Raw genomic sequence first — 18,105 nt, 5'->3', positions numbered from 1 at the left:
TCAATAAACCGGCTCAATAAGTCCTATAAGACAATCATACTTTACATGTATAATATGTGTTTTAATACAACTAATTTAGATAAGTACGATAACAAAAGTATTAGGGAGGGGGAAATTCGTCTCTATAAAAATCAATTTGCTAATCAATAGGAAGAAGCATTAAAGATAATAGGCAACTAACTCAAAGTACCACGGTAGACTGAAATATCAATATAAGAATAAAGTGATCCAATCCCAAAATCACTATCAAGCAATGTCAATCATCTTCTACTCTTACTTCCTCCTCATTTTTAAATTCCAATTTTTTTTCATTAGTTTTATTTGTTGAAATGAGAGTAATTACATCCAAGTTAATTGAAATGACAGCAAGTTCTCAAGACACTGGGTTTTGCTCTTCCATTGCAATACGAATTGTTGTTTTTGGAGAACAACTTCAGCAAGTCAAACATTGTTTAGAAGACTTTTATTGTGTGTGTGTGTGTGTTTTTTTTTTTCCTTTTTCTTTTTTGTGGAAACATTTATTTTGTGGTTGTGCTATGCTATTTAAGGGTTAAGTTTGATCTCCATGTCTAAATCTATTCTAATTTATTTTGTGTGTGTGTGTGTTTTTTTTCCTTTTTCTTTTTTGTGCTATGTTTTGAATTCTTCAGTTGAAATGATTCTTATGAAGTAGGCATAAAAAAAAAAAAAAAAAAAAAAAAAGCTATGAAGAAGAGGTTTGTGGTATAGATTGAAATTATATAAACAGTTTATGAAAGAGTAAATAAATTTTTTTTTTTTTTTTTGAATCCGAAGAGTTTATATATAGGGTGGGAAAATATTACTAATATAAGTGCCACCCCGGACCTTCCCGTGGGAAGTTGGGCTTTTAACCGCTCTACTAATCCACCATTGGCAAAGAGGAAGTAAGTTACTTACCAACAAAGGAGACCATTGATGATAAGCAAATTGTGGGCCTTGAGTATTATAACTTGTTAGTAAAGAAAAAACAAAAACAATGGAAATGAATTCAATGACTGAATGAAGGTTCTATGAATATATATATAAGGAATAGGAAGGGATTTTTATAATCCTTTTGGGATTTATATATATATATAAGGTAAAAACCAACTAATATGCCAATTAATATGTCAATTAAAATGGAAATTAATGAGGAAATCAATATGACGATGTTAAGAAGTCGTATGACATTAAGTGCATATTTAATGTACGGAAAAATGTCGTTTTTTCAATTATACATTCAGATATTGTATATAAATACGACAATTAATATTCGGTCAATGCCCACCCCATGAAACGTGCAGGTCAGCCTTTTTTGGAAAGTTTAAGGCTTCGATCAGCAGATCAGCCGTTTTTTTTGCCGGCCAAACATTTAGCGTTCGAGCGAGGGAGTGGGGGACCCGGGGAAAGTAATAATGTAATATGATACGTGGAACAAGGAGACAAAAAGGGCGGACAAGAAAGAGACACTAGATTCTCATATTCAAAGCTTCTGCAACTGTAAATTCTAACTGTAAGTAAATGAAAAGAAATAAAGGAATTCAAAGCTTCTGTAACTGTAAAATCATAGACCAAAGTCACCAAACCAGTCTTGATTCGTTTTCTGTATATTTTTTTATTTAATATCGGGATCCGAGCTAGGCGTTTTGGCGGCCCATCAGTGACCGACGACTGGCTTTCTTACATTTGAATTTTTAACAGTTTTTCTTGAGAGAAAAATGATGCACGTGAGAGTTGAGACCGGTGACCGTGAACGTGCTAATTACAGATTGTATAGAAGGGCCCTAACAGCTGTCTTCTATTCTTTTGGCATAAACGTCCATGAACAAGAGGGCCCCTCCTTGCCAGGGAAGCATTACGATTTACGAGAGTTGGTCTCCTCCCATGGTTAGGCTAAGTGGCTAACCCTAAACCTAACCCTAACCCTAACCCTAAAGAGCCTACATCCACACGTCTTACATGTGTGAGAAACAAGAATCGCCCTGGGTCAATAGACGAGCTAAATTACTTCTTTTTCCCCGGTGAAAGTTGTGAGGAGTAGAATAAACCTATATAAACAATTTATAAATTACTTACCAATAAAGGCCACCATTGATGATGAGTAAGTTTTAGCGCTTGAGTATTATGAATAGTTAGTAAAGAAAAAACAAAAATAATGGGAATGAGTTCAATGACTGAATGAAGGTTCTATGTATATATATATATATATATAAAGGGAATAAGAACAGATTTTTATAATCCTTTTGAGTTTCTAGTTTATTATTTTTTTTCTTCTTAAAAATGTAAAAACCAACTAATATGCAAATTAAAATTACAATTAATAAGAAAATCAATATGACCATGTTAAGAAGTCGGGTACGACATTAAGTGCATACTTAGTGTAAGGAAAAATGCCATTTTTTCAATTATACGTACAGTTATTGCATAAATACGACAATTCATATGCGTATTTACCAACAATGTTAGTGACTAGTTAATGTATGCAATACTAGTTCTTGTCTATAATTTATGATAAATAACTATATTTTAAAACAGCATACCTTGGATTTTGGGACTTCACTCCAATCACTAACCCTTCCTTCGGCATCCCCCTCCTTGCAGTTAAAGTAACGACTTCGAACATGACTAGCTCCTAAGTGTGACTGGAAGTGTGTACAAGGCCTTCGGGAAGCATCACGGTTTTGATAAACTATATGGCAAACTAGCGATTACTAGCAATTCCCGCTTCATGTTGACAAATTGTAGAGTGCAATCCAAACCGAGGACAGTAGTAGTTAGAGGCCATTTTCTCAAATAACTAATTTGTCGCAACATGAGAACATCAGATCAATAATCCCTATCTATATGTTTATATTATTTCAATTTAGGGAAGGTGATTTTATATGTTCTTATCGAATTTTCCTTATTAAATTGAAAAACGTAAGACTGGCTTTCCACGTTTTAAACTCAACGGGAAACTAAAATAAAATTGACTAAAATCAAAACCAACTATTACTCAAAAAGATTTTAAATACATGAATTTTTCTATATGATTCTTCTCAACAGCCAACACACTTAACCATACTTTATTTCTCATCATCCAATGGAATTCCTCTTCTTAAGTTTAAAACTCGGGAATCCACTATGCCATCGTATGAGAGAAGTAAATACATGATCAAAAACTCTACTATTTAATTTTTCCTAGTTTATAACCATTAAAAAACACAAGCATTACAAAACTTTTCAAAGTAGAATTTAATCAACAAATAGGTTAGAAAATATATATTTCTAAACATAGATTTCTGACCACTACCAAATATAATTCAAAAGCTAGTACGATGCACGAATAGTGCTTCCATTTATTCTAAAGAAAAAAGTTCAGCATCAATCCAGCCAAATCAGGTTAACCCTAGAACATGATTGAAGATGAAACACAAAACATAATTACATTTGCCCTTGATACAAAGCCTTTTTAGTATATGAATCTTAATATCCAACCAACCAAAATCTAATGTACAATATAACTAGCCTAAGATGATATTACACTGATTTTCCAGAGGAGATTCGATCCTCGTCAATTGTTCCGACTAAAATCAACTCCCCCCTCATCACCTGATTATTAAAAAAAAAAAAAAAAAAAACCCTCTAATAGCCGTTCTATAAGGAATAAGAAATTAAAAAAAATTAAAAAAAAAAAACCCAGAAAATTGAAACAACTAAAAAAACAAAAACAAAAAAGAAAGAGTAAAGGAGGAAAATACACGAGGGCCGACCGCAAATATTGGAGCCCTTCCATAAGGAACTAAGAAGTAAAGACAAGCAAAGAAACAGCTGGGGAAAAGAAATATTAACGGCTGATGAATGTAATACAAAGAAACCAACATTTTTCCCAGCTTCCAGAGGCAAAGCAAGCAAGAGGAAGACCAGACCTCCTCACCAGAATTTAGGCTTCGCCGCTCTTACTGGTAGTACATTGTGTCTCTCTTCCTCTGCCAACGGTAAAGCCACTCCCTTTGGCAAAGCTCCCCTTCCAGAGTGTTTTGTTCATTGGAAGACATCGATCAACCCAACTGCCTGATTGCCATCTTTACTCCCTTTACTTGGAAAGAAAATAACATTACGAGTGAACTGTGCAAGTCATCGTACTGAGTATGGTTCTGAACCAGTCACGTTAGTTCCATTTACAGCCATTTCTGATGAATTGTTACCATTGGGTGCCATCAATGGGCAGTCATCTCCACTTGTTGACTGTCTAGCCCCTGAAGCATTGGGTACACAATTAGAACAGCTCCGAGGAGCTGTGGAGTCCTCACCATGGTTCTCATGATCTGAACTGCTTTTATCATCTGTGGTGTGAGTACTAATATGCATGGAGCTGGTCACTTTCTTGCTCGGTGATTCTGCATGGCTAAGTGCTGATGTCTTCACAGACACAGGACCATCCGTTGGGTTTTTATCAATCCTCCGCTTCTTTGTTATCTCAAGCTCCTCTTCTTTAGCAAGTGACTTGCACTTCTGCGCAAGTGGGTTTTCTTCTGTTGTCTCGTTCTCTCCAGCGGTCTCTGGTCTAGGTGGTGGGTTGTAGTCTTCATCATCATCATCATCTTCATAATCAACCAGCCCACCAGATCTACGTCTACAAAATTAAGACAAAAAGGCATTGTACAAATGTTATCAAGATGAATCCATGTAATCTGATCAAAAATGAAATATCACCTTAATGATGCATTGCTGATGCTGGAACCATTTGCTAAGACAGTTTGAGCTTGTTGGTCACGGGCATGTGAAGTGCGTGCAGATGCAGTATCTTCTTCATCACTAAACATATAAAGTATGAAACTATTTAGGAACCATAAACGTAACATGAAGAATCATTTCATTCTTAGAAATCACACAACAAATTATAGACCTGTCTTCATTGAAGTACTCCTCCTCCTCTTTCTCCAGGGCCCGTTCATCAGTTCGCTTTCTTGGATCCCCATCATTAACAGAGCTTCTTGTTTCCAATGCTTCCAAGGACTAATGCAAGAAAAATCAGAAAAAAAATTTCTGTCAAATGGCAGTTTATCAAAACTTAAGAGAGGAAGAGACTGAGTGAATCACCTGCTCGTACTTAACTTTCAGCGCTTGAATAGATGCCAAGTGCTCAAATTTGACCAACTGATTCCAGAAACAATTTACTACATATGTAATTAAAGTTTTCAGGTTTTCCTGCAGAGAAGGAATAAAGCTGAGGATTGAAAGCTTGCAAATACACTAATAACTCAGCAGAATGGAGGTAAAACAGTGACCAGCACCTTCCGGATGTACTCAAACAATTCTAGAGTTGCAGAGTTAAGTAGATTATAACGATTGCCATTCGCAACAAATGCCTCAACAATTGGTTTTAAAAGGTTGTTCTTGACAATGTGACGCAGCAGATGATCATCCTGCAATTAATGAAGCTCATGATGGCATTGCATAACCTCAAAATACAAATTTCATTACCAATGCTGACTGAAAAAAACAAAATGGTACATGGAGAGATACACAGGCATTCAGCCATCATATTAAAAAATATACACAGATTCATTTGTGAAGAAATAAATATACGTAAGTTAACTAGAATCTAGAATCAATTTTAAAGGAAGAACCACTCTGGACCAGAACCAATGCTTATTGGATTCTCCAGATCATTAACACAATAGATTATACAGTACCCATCCTACATATTGCCGCATCAACTGAAAATAGAGTTATAGAATCAACCCCTCACTGAGGGAAGAGCAGGGAAGAGAAAAAACCAAAATATTCCAGTCCAAAGCACAAAGCCAGAGAAAAATATCTCCCATGGGTCTGGTAATGGTACTAGTTGTTGTAGGGGTACATGGGGGTCTGGTTATGGTAAAGCTCCTATTTTGGGTACTTGAGCTGTTTCAGGTAAGTTCAATAAAGAGTCACCACCACTGTGATCAATCAGAACATACCCAACAATTTTGTTGGAAACTTCCATGGCAAACCAGTTTGTCACTCCCATAGTTATCTTCACAATCAGAGGGTAAGACAGTGAGGATGTCTAATAAGGAAAATAGTTTTAACAATTTAAGATTTATTAGGCGTCCCACTAGTGTAAGACTGTAAACCCAAGGGAGCAGTCCAAAGTATGATGTCAAACTCCAAGTAACTCCAGCATAAAAACCCAGGTTCAAGTCCATGCAGCCAAATTTTGAGAATAGAAAATGCGGCTTGAATTGGCCTGGTCCAGTGCTTCTCCATTTGACCCTGATTCCTTGTTCTTCGTTTGTCCAGACTTTATTCTACATCACCCATCCTCCAATTGCTACATTTGCCAAGATAGATAATGTCTGTCAACTAATTCCCACCCCTAAATCTAGTGTCAAGTACACCCCCTCCCCCCAGTCCGCAGAAATCATAACCTAGTGTTTACTTCAATTGATGATTCCTTAACTAAAGCCACTAGTATAGGTACTTGCTACATCTTCGTCCTTGACTTCCCGTTAAATTTTTTGTCTATTTATAAACTAACCAAAAACAATAATTGTTTTTAACCTTACTCTTCAACTTTTGTGTATTTCAGTATCTTACAGTAAGAAGAATAATTGGTAGAGGGCGTGAATAATAAAAGGAGGCCGAGAAGAACAACAGCAACAGCACAAGCCGCCGGGGGGGGGGGGGAAGATATGTGTAACCGATGCAGATCCAGCACCATGTTAGGCTTTTCCATAGGAATATGCCTGGGGGCCATAATGGCATCAGCGAACCTCATGATCCTATGTTCAGTTTTTCTAATTCCTCTTTTTTTTTTTATGTTCTTACCTTGGGGATAAAATCACATAGGGTCCCTTAGTAGCTTAAATCACGCTTGGGTCTAGAGCCAATAGACACCATTTTGAAGGCGTTAAGTTTATTTGTGAAATGACCAAATTACCCTTAGTATTAAATTAATGGAAATATAATTATTAATATACCGCCATGCCCGATTCTTAAAAACCATATAGGTGGGTAAAAGGATTCCCGTTTTACTCATTTTTTTCCATCACCCTAGAGGAAATTATCCACCACCTGCCCCCAACGACTCACTACCCCCCCCCCCCAACCCAAAAATAATAAATAAATAAATATTGTACCCTACCGGAAATCACCCACCAACGTCAAAGATCCCACACACGTTTTTTCCATCCTTACGTGCATGCAAATCGAACCCTTAGCATGTAAACATGTATTTGTTATACCGACAACAAGAAGTTGATGGCAATCCTAGTCATGGGACAGTGCTCCTTCTAATGATAAAAAGGCAGCCTACAACGTCTCTCAACTTCTATTTTCTTCCATGAGGAAATAAATTCTTTCCCTTAGCTTTACGTTTCCTGATTCTTCCCCTTGTTGAGTGTATATTGTATACATGACTATGGGTTTGAGTCTACCCGAGCTCCAAGTTTATTTGAAAACCCTAGGATCTCTTACTTGATATCCATCCTATTCTTAACTTATTGTGAATCATTCAAACTGATTGAACTTCTCAGCTATTGCAGATCTCAAATGCTTTTGGGTCCACCAGGTCAGTTTCTTCAATCTTGTGGCGGCTTTTGCAAACTATTGCGGTAAGTTTTGAATTCATTTAATTAGTGTGCCTTTGTCTCCTATTCTAAGTTGCTTGACAGTTGAGGAGTTTTGGAAGGAAACCTTATTATTTATGTTTTTAATTATTATTATTATTATTTTATCCTTTTTAGAATCTAATTAGCATTTATATCAATGGTTTTGGTCGCAGAGCTGCTTATACACAAGCGGATCCTTGGTAGTTTTCGTTAATTCACTGGACTCCAGAGGAGCTACTTCATTTGGGTTGGAGAATTCACCTCTCTTGGGAGGAATAAGGGTCAATCCAAAGTTTTTTTTTTATGGGAAGGCTTTTGAACAAAAGGGAAATTTTAGAGTTTTGTCAAAACCCAAGATGGGATCACTTACTAGGTAGTAGGATATCCAAAATAATATTAGGGAAGATGAGACGGGTAAAGGAAACCTGTGGCTGAGGTTTGGAAGGGTTTTTCTTCTTTTGCTCATCTTTCTTCTTTCTTTCATTCTTTCTTTCTTTCTTTTTTCCCTCCCCCCCCCCTTTTTTTTTTTTTTCTTCCCGTTCTGTCACAAGGAGAGACAAAGGAAGAGGGGGCCAGAAGGAGAAAGGGAAGGGGGACGGGTGCTGCCTAGAGGTATCACGTGGGGGGAGGGGATCTAGGGTGGTCGTAGGGGCTGGGAATGGCTGCTGCCAAGCTGCAGCAGCAAGGGGGAGGGTTCTAGGGTCTTGCACAGGGGAGAGAGAGAAGGGGGAGGGTACTTGGATCACATCGTAGGGGAGGGTTGTACTTACTAGTTGAAGGCTGTAGAACTACCGTGGATGCTGGATTGCTTGCAAGGCTTGAAGAAGGTGCTTAACTTGTTGAAGAAGAACACTAGACAAGATTGCTGATCATTGAAGAAAAATGCTTTTCTCTAAATCCGCCGTGGCCCCCTCAAATAGGAACCACAGACCTCCAAACTTAATTTTCTTATTCCCATAATCAGACTTACGATTGCAAAGAAACAATAGGCTTATTTATAGCCTACTAAAAGACTCTAATACTAAGTGGATTCCTTAATAGACAAAGATCCCACCACAAAATCTGGAGACTTGAATTGGATTCTACAAAAAAAGGCATATGCTAAAAATAAAACTCTTTTAAGTTATCTCAAACTCTAATAAGCACATACCGGGATTCTCTTATAATTAAATCTCTAATGGCACATATGATAAAGTTTAAGATAACCAAGGACTCAATAACTAACTCAAAACCAACTCTAATCAGAAAAGGAAAAAAAAAAGAAGCTCCTCAAAAGATAAGAACCCTTCTCGTACAAGAGTCTTATCTTATCCGCAACCTTATTCACAACTTAACCAACTCAAACACAACTTGGAATAAGAAGTAAAACCCAAACATAATTCTAGGAACCATGGAGAGAATGTGGCTGAAACATCGCCGAAACTTAGCAATATTTCGGTGTTTTGGCGAGCAGCAACAGGGAACCCTTTGGCGAAAACGAAATTACAAAATATCGGTGATATATCGCCGAAACAAGAGGATCTTTCGCCCAACGGTCAATATATTGCCGAAACAAGGCAGTATTTCATTGAAAGAGGAACAATACTTGGTATTGAGATGAGAGATCACTATTTACATGCCTACACTTGTATACTTGTATTGTTGACTGTTGTACATGATATATTATATGTACTTGACTACTAATATGGCATTGAGATGATGGGATCACTTGTCCCTTTTTCTTGCAATTTAATGAAGAACTCTGAGTTTTCTTGCATCATTTGCATATTTACATTTGTTTAAATTAATGACCCATAGTTCTAGTTTTACCTACATACAAGCGGGCATGTGCCGACAAGAACACCCCTTTACACTAGGTTTTAGGCAAATATAAAATTCTCAGTGTAGGCCCCAAATTAGGCTAGCCACTAAAACCCAGCTCAAATTGACCCCGAGTACCCCCCCCGGAAACTTGGGGGCGAAATTTCACTGAAACATTGCGAAATCGCGACATGGAGTGAAATTTCACACCTTGCTAGGAACAATTCTGGAATTAATTCCAAAAATAAAAGAGGGCAGAAAATGCCCTAAAAACCCTTACTAGGGGATACGGCCCGCTCAATGGGGCTTCTTGGAGCCATCTAGTGGGGCCCACTTAGGATTTTGGTCAAGAGGGGGTCACCATGGTCACATCAATGGGTGACCAATATGGTTTAATAGGTATGGGGCTATATTAGTAATTCTAGTTCCAATGATTTAATACAAGGGTGATTTAGTCATTTAACGAATGAACTTAACACCTCTAAAAAGGTGGTAGTTGGACTTGGACCTAGACATAATTTCAGCCACCAAAGGGACCCAACCCATTTTAACCTTCACTAAAGAAGAAATCTAGGGGGGGTCATCTCGTTCATGGTAGAGTTGATACATATAATTTAATAAGTCCTTAAAGAGCTGATGCAAGTTATTTAATTAGTCCTTAAGATTTCATAGTGTCCTATGTATAATGGGCTTTTACATTCTATTACTTTCAAAAGTTGGTTTCTTATTTCCATTATCGACTTTAAAGTTGCTTAGCCCCATTTATATCCCCTAGAGAGAATAATAAAGAACACCCTGAATATTATACGAAATTTCTAGGCTTTGCTGTCCAGTTCTATGGTCTCTTTACTGTTCTCAGGTAGAATAGTGTTCTAGGCTGCTGGTCAGGTATCTCCAAGGTGTTTGATAAAAGATTCCTTGTGAAGTCAAGTAAGGCTCTCTTTTTGCTTAAATTCTTGAATTTTCTTGAATATTTGGACTTCCTAAAACCGTAAAAACAAGAACCTAGATCTAGCCCAGTTTTTCCATTTGAACATCACCAAACTTGGAGGTAGATCATTCCCATACATCAATGTCAACCTTCCTTCCAAGTTCCACCCCATTCTAAAGAGTATGTCTCATTTCCCTTCATTGAATTTATCATGCAACAAGGTATAATTCAAATAATCTTTCTGAACGTACACATTGTAACAGAATGGTGTGGTCAACCAAAAGAACAGATATTTAATGGAGGTCACCCAGTTTCTTCTGTTTGAAATGAAGGTGACAATCATTTTGGGCAGCTGCTATTTTAACTGCACATTAACCGATCAACCCATACTTAATTTTTGTGTGGTGGCATTCCTTATTATTGTTGTTTCCTTCTAAACCTTTCTTTGTTTTACTGCCATGCATCATTGTTAGTGTAAAATTTTATTTGTAATCATCGTCCTGGCATTTTGAAGGTCAATCCTCAAAGTTCCTAATTCTTTAAGTCCATCCCTTATGATGAATCTTACTTTGTTGTTTATGAGTCGTATGATGATATTGCACTCGTTCAGTCTTTCGTTCATATAGTTCCAAAAGTTTCTTCACCACTGCCTGTACTACTGCTATCGTCATCTTTGGAAAGCTAGGGTTCCACCCAGTTTGTCACCTCTGCTCCATCTTCTTTGCCTACTGAAACTGCAATAAGTACTTCGTTGGATACTACTTCTATTTTGATGTTCCCATAGGTCCCGATAAAGGTATCCAAGTCCAGCACAAATTCTGACAGTGTCCTATTCCCGTTTGTCCTCTTTACCTTCTAATTGTGTTTGACTTGCTGAAAATCATCCTATTCCTAGTTCTGTTCCATAGGCATAATCTGTCCTGGTTGTAGGATGCTATACATGGGGAACTAGTCACAAGACCTTGTCTCCTTAAAGTCAGGTTAATCAGCTTTGGCTGTCTTCAGGTTTTATGAGGAAAAGGTTAACCCTGATTGTTCCTTAGCAGGTTTAAAGGCCCAGCTGATGACAAATGGCTACGGCCAAGCATATGCTGTGGATTATTTGGATACTTTTCTACTATGGCTAAGCCTACTCGTGTTCATACCTTGGTTTGACTAGCAGCTACTCATCATTGGCCTTTATCATCAATTAGATGTTAACAATCCCTTTCTGCATAGAGATCTTCACAGGGAAGTTTATAAGGAGCAACCTCCCAGGTTTATTATTCAGGAAAATCTGGTATAGTGTATAAGCTTAAGAAATTTCTGAATTGGCTGGGACACTCCCCTGAGGAGTAGTTTGATCAGTTCTTTAAGACTATAAAAAGAAATTGAGCTGACATGGTGTGATAGTGATCAATTCAATAATTTTCTGACATTCTAGAATAGGGAGAATACTTCCCATTGTTTGTGTAGATGACATTGTTGTCACAGTAAATGATGCTTCAGGTATTGAGATTTTGAAGAAGCATTTGCAGCAGAAACTCAGACCGAGGTTAGGTAAACCAAGGTAATTTTTGGGTGTCGAAGTGGCTCAATCAAGAAAAAGGGATCCTTTTTCCCACCACGAATTATGCAATTGATCTTTACTCAGAAAAGGTTACTGGATTCCAAACCTCTAGATATTCCCATAGATCTCAATTTTCAAGTAAACTGTTGGTGACATTCTAGGTGATCGTGTGTCTCCTGAATGAAGTGGTGAGTTGGGCCCCCCTTGCTGAACAAGCTATCGACTCTCCTGCCCCCCCCCCCTTTTCTTCTATTATTTATCACCAAATCAATCATTCCAGTTAAATGCAGTAATATGATTAAATTTAACTACTAAGAAATCCCTTGAAAGGAATAAAAAAAATCACTCACATGTCGAGAAATAATAGTCCGCAGAAATCGAACAGCAGCAACTACCAAGTATTTTTCTCTTCTACGAGTTAGAAACAAGACCTTTTCTATTACATTATTGGCAAGAAAATTGCACCTACACACAAAAAGTGAGCAGAGATGAGAGGAGACTGCAAAAGGTTACATGATGAAATGAGAAAAACCAAACTTAGCATGAGAAATATGATTACTTTATCCTGTAAGGATGGTGAAGCACACAAAAACAGAGGAGATCACAAATGTTTAGCAAAATTTCAGGCTTTGTCACAGCTTGACTTCCAGTCCTCCCAACAGAGCCAGCCAATTTGACAACTGAACATGTACTACCTTTCGGCGGGCACGATGATGTTATAACATCGACTAACTGATCCAAGTGCTTATCATAAAAAATCTCTATGATAGTGTCTCTCTGTGCAAAAGAGAAAAATAACGATAAAGCCATTCACACACTGCAAATATAGAGAACAAAGTTCCAAAAGCTGAACTAACAGGAATTATGAAGATGGAAGCATTCTTATACGTCAATTTCACCAAGAAGTTTTTCCAAAAACTCAAGACTAGAAAACATAATGAAATACAAGTGAAAGTTCAATTACCTTTCTTCACAAATAAACTTAATAGACGGATGCCATACATGAGATACCAAATAGATAATTACTGCCACCCTTCTATACTATAGCTTTATTACTACCTTAGCCCTTGTACTTCTTACTAGTCCAACCTTCGACTTTGCATGAACCGTTGACATGGCATCTTTGTATTTTTCAAACCCCCCCCCCCCCCCAAAAAAAAACCCTGACGTTTGTTATTACTTAGGGATAATTACTGATGTCCCCTTGTACTATAGTTTAATTATTGAAAACATAGGTACATGATGAACATTGCTTGTTTAAAAAAAATGCTTAATTTATCAGTAGAATTAATGCATGACTTTTCCCTTCACCATACTTCTTGACAGTCCCCAAGCATTTGACCAAAGCACGAAAAGCTATTAAAGATAAATAGAAGATGGAACAAAATCTTAGAAACAGAATTATGCTAGAGAGATTCTAAATCCGACAATTCAGAAATTAGCTACCAAATATGAACTTAATAATCCCAAGGCCCATCTACAAGGATTCTCTGAGAACACCTTTCCCCCTTTTTGATTCTCAATCAATTTCTTTTTTAGTAATTTGCTAGTGATATAAAACATCTTAAGAGGACAACATATCCCAACTTCTGAAGCTGAAATGGGGCAAACAGTCACGAGCATGCATATTCATAGATCATTTATTTTTCTATCAATACCTGTTTTGCACGCTAGAATAGTGTACATCTAGTCCACTTGTTATTTCCACAGTCCTGGATTCAATAGATACTCCCTAGATTATCACCCAGGAAACAGAAGCTGAACTCAACAAACATAAGATTCGAACTCTATGCAGCATCTGTAAGAAGGCGCTAGCAAGAGAGGAAGTTACCAAATGTCCAATTCCTCAATGGAGATAACATTCAAGAATAAAGAAGCCTAAGGAAGACCTAAGTGGCCACATCTCAAAATTTTGCTTACCATTGATGTCAAGTCATTCATAATCCATCATGTCATTGCTGCAACCAACCAAACTACACAAGATGCAAGGGACTTTTGCCTTTTTGTTTTAAGGAGTGAATGCCATTGATTATTGGTACAAGAGTCAAAATCTGAGAAGCCAGAACTTCCTAATAACCTTGCACTGTGGCAAATTCAAGATCGGCAGCAATTTTTAGCAGGTATTCTAGCAAGGGGTAGCATCCCAGAAACCAATCCACTGACCAGTTACAGGAGCATCTGCAGTCATGTGAATTCAAACGTGAAAAAACAACATGAAACAAGTCCCGAAAATGTCAAAACCTCCATTTGAGCCTCTTTCCTATCACCTATCCTAGTCGATCCATTTTTGCTTCTATTTTTACTAAAGCCACACCTATAGATTCCATATACCTAATTTTTAATATGGTAAAAAGCCCACTACATAGTCAGTGATCGGTATATACAAGCCTGTTTTTAGAGTTGGCCTCCGTCCTGTGACATGGCAAGATGATTAAAAAGCCCCCAGCTTGGCTACTTAACAAGCTGCCATTCAAAGAACTTCAAATTGTGAATAATTGATTGACCACTCGCACCAAACAATATAAAACATAGTATCTTATGTTTACCATCTATAAACTGCATTTCCTCCTAACCGTTTAATATCAAGTAAGCAATCTTAAGTTTTCTCAGCCAGCACAGGAAACCACCACGCTTTAGCATTACTTTCTGTTTCCATACATGAATCATGACCACTAGGTCACAATGGAGCAGTGTCACAATTGCATCAAGGCCTGGCCTCTAATCACAGATCAAGATCCCAATCTTCAGGGCAATCTCACCTCCTCAAAATAGTGACATGGGCCAAGATATCGTAAGATATTGTGTATTTTCTTTTTGTGAACTTGATGGTCCATCTCGAGAAGTATATAGTGTCATTTGGGGCTAAAATTGTTGTCTAACCTATTTTGGGCACTCTGTTGGGCGCTAAACAATATACAAGTCTAAATCAAAGCAACAAAATCACCAATAGATCAAACAATCACCAATGAAACCACACTAGCAAACACAAGAAATTTTTTAACGTGGAAAAACCTGCAAGGGAATAAACCACGGGACTTTTATCAGAGTCCACCCAAAATCCACTATCACCAAATAGTAAAAATAATGGGTACACAATCAATATCTCATCTCTAGATTACACTAGAGGAATACAACATCATCATCATCAAAACGGAAATCAAAGAGAAAATGGAAAAAAAAACACTAAATCTTCCTGTGAATTGTGGTAGAATGAAATTCTGACCAATGAATGTGAAGTAATCGGTGTCACAAACATTTCTTTCAAATTTTCACCTCATTCCGGCGAAATCTCGCCGTTGGATTCGCCATAGAAATCAAGAACAAAACCCTTGTTCTTCTTCTTCACCTTCTCTCACCTCATCTCTCTCTTTCTACAATTCTCTCTCTCTCTTTCCCCTTGCTTATGGCTGAAGCTAAAATAGCAATGAATTGAGTTTTTAAAATCTCAATTCCATTTTTGCTTCCTCCTTTTTTTACTTTCTAAAAGAGATTTCAAAAGCCAATTTAATTTCCATTTTGATGATGGTGTTTTTATTCCTCTAGTGTAATCTACAGATGACATATTGATTGTGTACCCATTATTGTTACTATTTGGCGATAGTGGAAGTTTGGGTGAACTCCAATAATAGTCCCATGGTTTTTTCCCTTGCAGATTTTTTCACACTAAAAAAATTCTTGTGTATTTGCTTTTGTGACTTCATTAATGATTGTTTGATCTATTGATAACTTTGTTGCTTTGATTAACACCTAAGGCTGAATACATCGTCGTTGTAGAAGCTAGTAAATAAATGTTATGGTTAAAAAGATTTCTTCAAGAATTGGGTTTGAAACAGGACAAGTATGTAGTCTACTGTGACATCAGAGTACTATAGACTTGAGCAAGAACCCTACATATCACTCTCACACAAAGCACATTGATATCACATATCATTGATTGCATGATGTCGTGGAAGGTGAGTTGTTAAAGATTGTGAAGATTCACAAAGAAAAGAATGCCTCTAATATGTTAACAAATACTCTTACTAGAGAGAAGTTTTTTAGTGTGGAAGGAGCTTGAACATATGAATTCCAAATAAGGAGTCCAGTTGTAGTTTCCTCCCTTATGGTCACAAAGGGGGAGATTTGTTGCTTTCTGTGGTTCATATGTTGTGGGACCCATCAGCATTAAAAAGAAGAAAAAAATCAAAAGAACTAAGAAAAACAAATTTGGCATTTGAAACCTCTTTTAGAAAGTCAAAAAAGGAAGAAGCAAAAATGGAATTGAGTTTTGAAAAACTCAATTCATTAATGTTTTAGCTTCAGTTGTAAGCAAGGGGGAAAAGAGAAAGAAAGAGAGAAACGGTGAAGAAGAAGAATAAGGGGTTTTGTTCTTGATTTTTACGGCAAGATTTCGCTAGAATGAGGTGATATTTAAAGGAATGTTTGTGACACCAAGTACTTCACATCCAAAGGTCAAATTTTCATTCTACCACAGTTCACAGGAAGATCTGGCGATTTTTCTCCATTTCCTATTAGATTTTCATTTTGATGATGGTGTTTGTATTCCTCTAGTGTAATCTAGAGATGAGACACTGATTGTGTATCCATTACTGTTACTATTTGGTGATAATGGAAGTTTAGGTGGACTCCAATAATAGTCTTGTGGCTTTTTTCTTGCTTTTAATGTTGTTGGGCCCCACAACATACAAGCAACGGAACCCAACAAATCTCCGCCTCCGTGCCCACGAGGAAGGAAACCACAATTGAACTCCTTATTTGGAATCCATATGTGCAAGCTCCTTCCACACTTCAAACTTCTCTCTAGTAACAATCTTTGTTAACATATCAGAGGCAATCTTACATGTGTGAATCTTCACAATCTCAACAACTCACCTTCCATGACATCAGACAACCAATGATATCTGACATCAATGTGCTTGGTACAAGAGATATTTGTAGAGTTTTTGCTCAAGTCTATAGCACTCTGACTATCACAGTAGACTACATATTTGTCCTGCTTGGCTGCTTCAAACCCAATTCTTGAAAAAATCTTTTCAACCATAACATTTCTTTCCCAGCTTCTGCAGCGGCGATGTATTCAACTAAGCAACAATTTTTTGTAGTTTGGACTGCCATCAAACAGCCCCCCTGCAAAAGTAAAACAAATACCCTAAAGTTGACTTTTTACAATCAAGGTCACCCGCCATGTCAAACTGAGTATACCCTTCCAAGACTGCATCTAGACCTCCAAAACACAAAGAGAGTTTGGAACTTCCTCCCAAATATCGAGTGCAAACCATATACATAAGACTACCAACTGCAGATGAGTAGGGAACATTTGACATTGCTTCTCTTTGTTGATTGATAAATAGACATGTCTACTTACTCAGTTTAAAGTGGTTGGCAAGAGGTGTGCTTACAAGCTTAGCACCCTGCATGTTGAACCTTTCAAGTACCCGTTCAACATATTTTTCTTGTGACAACCATAGCTTCCTAGCCTTCCTATAATGAACAATCTGCATTCCCAATATTTGTCTGCCTAGCCCTAAGTCCATCATATCAAAGGACTTGAACAACTGTTCTTTCAACTTCGTAATCATATCTACATCCTACCCAATGATCAACATATCATCAACATAAAGGAGAAGAACAATGAATTTACCATTAGGAAATTTCTTAAAGTATACACAATGATCTGCTTGAGTTTTCTTATACCCAATAGCCACCATAAGTGAGTCAAACTTCTTATACTAGTGCCTTAGTGTTTGCTTTAGTCCATATTCCATAAAGACTCTTCTTTAACTTGCATACCAATTGTTCACTCCCTTTGACTTCAAACCCTTCTAGTTGCATCATATAAATTTCTTCATTTAAGTCACCACGAAGAAATGCAATTTTCACATCTAACTGCTCAAGCTCAAGATCCATGCTAGCTGCCAAATTTAGAATCATTGGAATGGATGTCAATTTTACAACTAGAGAGAAGATCTCATCAAAGTCAATGCCCTTCTTCTGTTCGAACCCTTTCACCACCAAACGAACTTTGTGTTTCACTAGCTCTCCAGATACATCTCTCTTTATCTTGTATTGTTGAGTATGGCTCATCCTTCACATTGTGTTGCCGATGGGCACGGGGGTGGGGGCGCACAGCCTCAGAGCCTATAGAAGACCCACGTCTCTTTGGGCCTTGAAGTTTTTTTACAGTTTGGGCTTGGGCCCATGAATAGCTGTGGCTTAGGGTTTCAAAGTAACACAACATTTGTAATAGT

At 37.3% G+C, this 18,105-nt stretch overlaps 1 protein-coding gene across 1 annotated transcript in view; it reads right to left on the bottom strand.

Annotated features, from left to right (window-relative positions):
- Positions 1 to 3,448: 3,448 nt before the first annotated feature.
- The window catches only part of LOC149011154 (uncharacterized), a 50,774-nt gene continuing 36,117 nt past the window's right edge, over positions 3,449 to 18,105 (bottom strand). Inside the window, exons 19-25 of the mRNA XM_089163240.1 lie at positions 12,417 to 12,634; positions 12,208 to 12,322; positions 5,277 to 5,408; positions 5,083 to 5,190; positions 4,889 to 4,998; positions 4,696 to 4,797; positions 3,449 to 4,615 (exon numbers count right to left, since the gene is read on the bottom strand). Coding sequence (XP_089019366.1) covers positions 4,117 to 4,615; positions 4,696 to 4,797; positions 4,889 to 4,998; positions 5,083 to 5,190; positions 5,277 to 5,408; positions 12,208 to 12,322; positions 12,417 to 12,634 — 1,284 coding nt within the window. The 3' untranslated portion in view covers positions 3,449 to 4,116. The remainder of the gene's footprint in view (positions 4,616 to 4,695; positions 4,798 to 4,888; positions 4,999 to 5,082; positions 5,191 to 5,276; positions 5,409 to 12,207; positions 12,323 to 12,416; positions 12,635 to 18,105) is intronic.

Source organism: Hakea prostrata, chromosome 7 (genome assembly GCF_041222555.1).
Source record: "Hakea prostrata isolate BN-2017 chromosome 7, UWA_Hpros_2, whole genome shotgun sequence".
Taxonomy (NCBI): domain Eukaryota; kingdom Viridiplantae; phylum Streptophyta; class Magnoliopsida; order Proteales; family Proteaceae; genus Hakea; species Hakea prostrata.
The sequence above is the reverse complement of the archived record's forward strand: the minus strand, read 5'-3'. Positions and strand labels throughout refer to the sequence as shown.